Here is a 7,712-nt window from a genome sequence, read left to right as displayed (position 1 = left end):
GGAGGGTTGGTGTTGAGGAGGATGTTGAGACAGACAGACAGACGACAGACAGGGGGGGGAGGGGGGGCTGCTAGGATGTCACCGCCCCAGGGGCTTCCTCTGGACTCTGCACCACAGGTACACCCCTCCACACACACACACCACCCAACGACAGCAGCTGACGCAGGTGTCACCAGCTTTGGACGTCGGCGGCAATTTGCACGTGGCTTGAAAAAAAGCACTTGCATTCACTTCCCCAACCCGAGCTCGCCTTTGTGTATGCACTAATCCTCTGTCCTCCCTCGGCTCCCCCTTTTACCCTTACACACATCCAGACATGCTTCCCTTCCGCCACACTCCCCTCGCCCTTTCATTGCTTGAATACATGTGTATTATATATTCTTGCGCACATAATTTCCCCCCTCCTCACATTCCCCCGCTTTCCCCCTCCCCCCAAACACACACACATACATACGCAACACCAAAACCGTACAAAACACACACACGCAAGCACACACACAGCGTGTACACGGTAGTCGTGGGGGGCTTCCTGGCGTCCGCGCTGTCCGGTTCCCGGGTGACGGTGGTGGGTCCAACCGCCGCCTTCATTCCCATCGTGGCGGGTGTGGCGCACGCGCACGGCGCCGCGGGGCTGGTGGCGTGTACGGGACTGGCGGGCCTTATGTTGGTGGCGATGGGCGCCACTGGCCTCGGTGGAATCATCCGGTGAGCGTGGTTTCGGCGGACGGGCTGTATTTTGTATTTTGAAGTCAGTCTATTTTTTCATTGAGAACTGAGACTTCAGTCTTTAAAACCCTCCAGTTTGCCCCCCCGTCCAGATTGCTTCCCTTTTGACACTTCCCTTCGACTTGCACACTGCTTGTAAAATAAGCTGTTCTGCTGTATCTATCTGTATTCTCGCTACCGAGCAATTTAGGCTATTGTTTATCTGCATGACGCTTCGTCCTGGACTTAGTCCTGGCAAACTGTCAGCCGGTTGCGTGGGGTGGTTATGCCCCACCATCCCCCCCCCGGCCCCTACCCATCCCCCCGGCCATGCCTTAGGCCATCATCATTACGGCTCTCTAGTGCAGTAATAATGCACGGCCTAGCTGGCCCGATGGCTCTACTCTTCGGGAGTCTTCTGGAGCCCACTGTAACAACCACACACACACACACACACACACACACACACACACACACACACACACACACACACAGAGTTATAGGATCCCACTCTCCAAGGCAGCTTTGGACGTCAGTCGGCAGCTATATTTGAAGCCTCGTTGTTTCTTTGCCCTCCTTTATTTCTATATCCCCCCACGACCCCTTAACCCCCAACCCTACTACCCCCAACCCTACTACCCCCAACCCTACTACCCCCCGACCTCATGTCGTAGCTACGTGCCCAAGCCCGTGGTTACGGGTTTCACGGCGGGCATAGCCACGTACATCTTCGGAACGCAGGTAAGGGTGGGTGTCGGGGTGAAAAAAGGCCCCGTGTGTGTTTGGCTGAGAAGGCGGGTCAGGGGAAGGGGTGGGGAATTGATGCAGAAGGGGGTTGCGGCACAAGGCCTTTCTACTCGGCACGGTCCGCTACCTCACTGACCCGGTTTAACCAACCTAACTACCCACCCTAACTACCTACCCACCCTAACTACCTACCCACCCTAACTACCTACCCCACCCCACGTTGCGTTGGAAGGTCGGAAGTTGATCCTCAAACAACCAAACAAACCCACTGACAGTTACCACGTGTTTTGCCCCCTCGAAACGTCATCATCTTTATCGTATATAGTATAATACGTGTGCCTATCTGGTCCTTTTACCCGAAACGCTCTTTTACCCTTTTTAACCCGTCTGTACGACATCCAATATGTACGACAACCGTCATTATCCGCAGATCAAGGACTTTTTGGGTCTGGGTGCTCCGGGTCGGCTGCCCGAGGGTGTGCCGGTGCCTACCGAGTTTCTTGAGAAGGTGGTTTACCTCGGTGAGGCGCGTGTGTGGGGGGGGGGGAGGGGAAGAGGGGGGAAGAGGGGGGGAAACAGGGAGTTTTGTGTGTGTTTTTCGGGGTATTAGTGTAAGGGCTTGGTTTGGGGTGAGGGGGAAATGGTAGGAAAGGAGCTTTACATGAGGTGGGAGATTTCTGTGTGCGTGTGTGTTGAGGGGGGTGGTGAGATGAACCACAGACGAGTGAAGCAGGTAGTGAGATAGACGGATTGTCGAGGAGGTGTAGTGGGGGGGGGTCAGTGGGGATGGGGATGGGGGTGAGGGCCCACGGCTGGTTGGTGAACTCCACTTAAAATCCGGGCCCCCGTCTCTCCCCTTTCCCACACACACATACGCACGCATAACCTCCCCATACGGCGTTCGCTCTCCGACCTGTCGTCCTCCGACCCGTACCACCCCTCTCCTCTTCTCCTGCATTTCAGGCAGCCATCTGGACGCGGCTCACGTTCCTTCCGTAGCGATGGCTCTGGGCTGTCTGGTCTTAATTAAGACATGGCCCAAGGAGTGGGGAAAGGTAGGGGGAACAGGGGTGAGGTAAAGGGGAGAGGGGAAGGAGACAGGGCACGTGACACGCAGGGGCGTGTGTGTATGTGTCCGTATGTACATGTGTGCATGTCATCCATGTCATCTGCACGTGTGCATATCGTCTTCGCATTACAGCAAATAGTTGTATGCTTCATACATGATGCGTTTCCTCTTCCCTTCCCCGCGGCCGCTCCTCTAATTCCCCCGCAACAGGTCGTTCCCACCCCCATCGTGGCCATAGCCGCCGGCACTCTGGGGCTGCAGCTGCTACAGCTGCTACAACCGGGGGTGGATCTGGGTATTGAAACCATTGGCAGTCATTTCGGCGAGGGCGCCATTCCCAGGTCCCTGCCCTCCCTGCAGTGGCCGCAGGGGCTGAGGTGGGTGGGTGCGGGTGGGGGTGCGGAGGAGGAAGGGGTAGAGCTGGTTTCGGAGCGGTGGGTAGGGACAGGAGGCGGGGTTTTGACAGGTCTAAAATAGGGGGGAGGGACAGGACGTACGGCCTGAGATAGAAGAGTGTATATGCAGCTCGGAAGTGCTCAGCGCAGGTAGTGAAAAGGAGGGGCCCCCCAGCGGGTTTTGCCAGGCAGAAGTTATGGATGGATTCGAGGGACGGACCCCCTCTGGGCCCTTCCCACGGCCTGGAATAAAAAAACCCTGTCCCCCGCTGCCTCCCCCGCTCTCCCCCGCCCCGGCCTCCCCTCACACATACACACAAACACACACACACACACACACACAAACACGCACACACAAACACACACGCAACCACACGCTCCTTTCATCTGCTCCACTCCTCCGTGGTTCGTCCTACCCTACCCTCCTTTCAGCGCCTCCGACCTGCCCGGCCTGCTGTACCCCTCCGCCACCATCGCCATGCTGGCCGCCATCGAGTCGCTGTTGTGTGCGCGAGTGGCGGACACCATGATTGGGGATAAACACGACTCGAACACGGAACTGATTTCCCAGGTGGGGTGGGGTGGGGTGGGTGAGGAGTTGGGGGTGGGTGGGGGAGGGGGAGGGGTGGGGTGGGGTGGGGGATAGGGGGATAGGGGGAAGGGGAAGGGTTAAGAGGGAATGTACATGTATGTGTACATGTTATGTATGTATGTATAAATGTACGTATATATGTATGTGTTTCAATGCAAAACATGCAATAAATCGTTAATCGTTGCTGATTGCTGACGAGGTAAAAAAAAGGGGTCTTGGAAGTTGGGAGGAAGAAGGAAAGCACGGGTTGAGTGGGTGTACGGATACGTACGGATGTGTACGGATGCGCGGTCCCCGCTCATCTGCACCGGCTTTCTCCTCCACTCTCCTCCACTCAACAACTACTAACCAACAAAAACCAAATTTAAAACCCCAAATGAACTTTTGCGTGAAGGGTATCGCCAATCTTGGCTGTGCCGCCTTCGGCTGTCTGCCCGCCACCGGCGCTCTCGCCCGTACGGCAGCTAACATCCGCGCTGGCGGCCGGTCCCCGGTTTCGGGGCTGGTTCACGCCGCCGCCGTGGCGGCGGTGATCCTGGCGGCGGCGCCGCTGGCGGAGTACATCCCCTTGCCGGCGTTGTCGGCGGTGCTGGTGGTGGTGGCGCTCAATATGGGCGAGTGGCACAATTTCCAGCAGCTGCCGAAATGTGGGTCGCTTGGGGGGTGGTTGGGCGGGAGGGGAAGGGGGAGCTTTGTATGTGTATGTATGTATGTATGTATGTGTACGGATGAATGAAGAAGGAGAAGGATGGTGGGATTGATGGGGTAAGTAGTGACGTTTTGGCGGCCGGGTTACGTTACGTTAAGGGCCCCGTGTGCACTATTCCTTGGGACGTTCTGTTATTGACGTTGGTAGTTGGTTACTTCGGTGACTGTTGCACATATATTGTGAAGCTGTACCACCCTGTAACAACATATTGCAAGTAATTCAATTATTAAACTGTCACGTAGAATAACACATCTCCCTCACACCCAATCCCCGCCCCCGGCCCCCACCCCCGGGGGCACTTCTTAGGGCCCGAGAACGACGCCCATCTGTTCCTCATCGCCTTCAGTCTCACGGTGCTGCAGGTGGGCCTTCTGCATTTGTACGGCATGTGTACGGCACGGGAGTACTGTATCCGTACGGTGAATCCGTGTTGTCGGTCGCCTGGCATGCACCCGTTTTGCCCCACGCACATCACATACATACGTACATACGTACGTACGTATGTTCATACATATGTACATACATATATACATGTGCGCTACACTCTCGTACACCCTCATCTCATAGCCCCTGTTGCCATGCGCGCCGTCCTGCACTCCTCGCACCTTCCCCCTTCCCCCCCTTCCCACCTCCCGGGTCCTTGGCGTCAGTTAGAAACCTTAATATCGCTGTGTTATAAGTTCCATCGGCTTATCTCCCCTGGGCTGCAGGATGTTGCAGTGGCGGTGGCGTTTGGTATGGTGATTGCCCTCGCGGTATTCGTACAGGTTCGTACGGGTAGGGGGGGAAAGGGTTGCGGCGGTGTTCTAGGGTTTTAGGCTTTTACGGTTTTTCAGTTTCAGTCCTGCGTGAGAAGAGGACATGAGCGGCTGCTGCGGTTTGGAAAGGACGGCAGGCTGCTCGTACAGGGCTTTACAAGGGTAGTAAGAAAACGAAGCGAAGCTTTTATGAAGAGTTATCATCGAGGGTCAACTTACTATCCAAGGATGAATTACGTCATTACACTTAACGGATAACGGATGATCCGTACTTCTCCGTACACAGTATCAGATCACCAGCATCCCCAAATTATATCCCAATATATACACGATTACCCCTCCCATCTCCTTTCCGTACACCGTGACCAATCTTTTGTCGTATGCCGCTTTTGTTCTCGTACCGGGCAGGACGTTTCCGCGACCATGTACGTCCGTGCGCTGCCGCCGCGTTCCGTCGTGACGCCGCCGTACGTCGACCCCTCCACCGCATTGCTTGATAGTGATGGCGCTGCTGATGACGAGCCGTACCGCCGCCGTACGGCACCGGTACGACGAGGCAGTAGCGGCGAGGAGGAGGAAGATCCCGTGGAAGGCCCACTCCCGTCGGTGGCGACGTCTTCGTCTTCCTCAGCCTTGGTGGCGACCGGAGGCTCCAGCGGCGGGCTGCTGGCGGCGGGGGGTCCATTGGGCTGCGTCGTGCCGCCAGGCACTGTGTACGTCGAGGTATGTACGGCAGTACGACAGACGCGTTTATGAATGCGTATATATATATATGCATCTCTCTCTCATTACTTCTCTGATTGGTTCTCCCCACACGCGTCCGACACGCCTTCCTTTCCCATTCCTCTTCCCCTCCCTCCCCCTCTACTCCTGGTACACTCTTGCCCTGGCAGCAGCTTCACTCGTTCGTGGTTCGTCTTTCCCCCTCTCCCCCCTCTTCCCCCTCTTCCCCGCCACACCTGTTTCACCAACACCTTTCAAGGCACCCCCCTCCCTGTACCCAACATTTCCTCATCAACGTCCTCATCAATTTCCTCCTCCTCTCCTTCCACGACCGCGCTCTTGAACGCTCGCAGGTTACTGGCTCGCTGTTGTTCGGTGCGGGGGAGGTTTTGGAGCGGGCGGTGGAGGCGGAGGGGGAGGCGACGCCCTCCAGGGAGGCCATCCAGGTGGGCAGGAAGGGGGGAAAAGACGAACCACGAGCGAGTGAAGCTGCTGCCAGGGCAAGAAGGGAAAGAAGGGAAGGGGGGAAGGAGGGAGGGGGAGAGGAAAGGAGGGACAACTACGGCGCGGGTAATCCACATGAACATGACAGAAAAGAGCATTAATTGTACAGGAGGAAGCCATCCTCTCATCTCAAATTCTTTTCCACTTCCTCCCCTTCTGGCATACTGATCTCCCGCCATCCCCCTTAAAATAATATATCTTAAGCTTGCGGCTATGGATGTGTCTCCACGCAATCATTCCTGTTTCTGTTACCGTCATCGTCAAATGTCTTTCCCCTTTCCTCCGTCGTGCTCTTGGTGCTTACGGCGTAGGGTGTCGGTCTTAGGGCTTTAGAGTTTTGCATACTACTACATCTTAACCATATGATTTTTCATTCCTTTTTCCCTCCATCTCCCCCTGCCGTACAAGGTGTTGGTCCTGAACATGTCTCATGTGAGTGTGGTGGACGTGAGCGGTCTGGAGCTGCTGGAGGAGGTCCACCGGCGGCTGTGGGAGGCGGGTAAAACCCTGGTGCTCTGTGGCCTGACACGTCAGCCGCTGAGGATGATGGCGCGGGCGGGCTTCCTGGATGAGGTGCGTGTCGGGTGGAATGAAAAAGGGGGGGGGTGCCGGGGAATTCAGGGGAATTCAGGGCTAAGGAGGGGGTTGGGGGGGTGATGTGGTGATGATGATGATGATGATGATGATGATGATGATGATGATGATGATGATGATGATGATGATGATGATGTGTTGCGAAAGTCATTGCGCCGAGATCGACAATGCCACACCTGCAGTCGTCAGCAGGGGGGGGGTCCAGAGCAGTTAATCTTCTTGGCTCCTTGCATCAATATCAACACCATCAACATCAACATCATTAGCATCATCAACATTATCATCATGGTCATATGAATCCCTCCCCCTTCACCGACCTCCTAGTGCCACCAGCACAGCGAGGACGCCGGCCGACCAGCAGTTTCGATCGAAGGCCCGCATTGCCCCGCGCCCTTCGTCGCACACCTATTTCCACCCCCCGTTCCCTTGCATACACACGCGCACACACGCACGCACACAGACAAAGGACCCCACCCCACCTCCTCCCCGCCTTGGCGCTGCACCTCCCCACCTCCTACCCCCTGTTACACCCCTTACCCCCGCCTATTTCCCCTCTTTCCTAAAAGGCTGGTCGGGAGAACGTGTGTCGCAGCGTTGAAGCAGCATTTGCCCGCGCCACTGTAATCGTTGCCGCCAAACGGAACAACTGAAACCAAACCAGCAACAAAACCGACTCCCGAGCCGCTGCAGCTGCTGCCCCTGAAGTCGCCGCCGGTTGCGGCAATGGTAACGGTCTAGCAACTGCCGTTCCCGTACATCCACGTCCACGTCCACGTCACCTTCAGTTAGAGATTAGGCGGGGAGGGGGTAAAGGGGGGAGATAATTCACAGTCGCGGTGGCGTTGGGGAGGAAGGGAGGAAGGATAGGAGTTACTACCACGGTCATGATCAAGTCCCGTTAACAGCAATAATTAAC

At 56.3% G+C, this 7,712-nt stretch overlaps 1 protein-coding gene across 1 annotated transcript in view; it reads left to right on the top strand.

Moving 5' to 3' along the window:
* Positions 1-7,394, top strand: part of VOLCADRAFT_98158 (uncharacterized protein) — a gene marked incomplete at both ends in the record, with an annotated part of 12,447 nt that extends 5,053 nt beyond the window's left edge. The window contains 14 exons of the mRNA XM_002957055.1: positions 502-705; positions 1,201-1,236; positions 1,380-1,446; positions 1,883-1,973; positions 2,416-2,507; positions 2,732-2,898; positions 3,349-3,506; positions 3,973-4,155; positions 4,524-4,579; positions 4,868-4,984; positions 5,384-5,698; positions 6,052-6,144; positions 6,611-6,775; positions 7,257-7,394. Coding sequence (XP_002957101.1) covers positions 502-705; positions 1,201-1,236; positions 1,380-1,446; positions 1,883-1,973; positions 2,416-2,507; positions 2,732-2,898; positions 3,349-3,506; positions 3,973-4,155; positions 4,524-4,579; positions 4,868-4,984; positions 5,384-5,698; positions 6,052-6,144; positions 6,611-6,775; positions 7,257-7,394 — 1,882 coding nt within the window. The remainder of the gene's footprint in view (positions 1-501; positions 706-1,200; positions 1,237-1,379; positions 1,447-1,882; positions 1,974-2,415; positions 2,508-2,731; positions 2,899-3,348; positions 3,507-3,972; positions 4,156-4,523; positions 4,580-4,867; positions 4,985-5,383; positions 5,699-6,051; positions 6,145-6,610; positions 6,776-7,256) is intronic.
* Between the last annotated feature and the right edge of the window lie 318 nt (positions 7,395-7,712).

The sequence above is a fragment of the Volvox carteri genome, assembly GCF_000143455.1.
Source record: "Volvox carteri f. nagariensis unplaced genomic scaffold VOLCAscaffold_68, whole genome shotgun sequence".
Lineage (NCBI taxonomy): Eukaryota > Viridiplantae > Chlorophyta > Chlorophyceae > Chlamydomonadales > Volvocaceae > Volvox > Volvox carteri.
The sequence above is the reverse complement of the archived record's forward strand: the minus strand, read 5'-3'. Positions and strand labels throughout refer to the sequence as shown.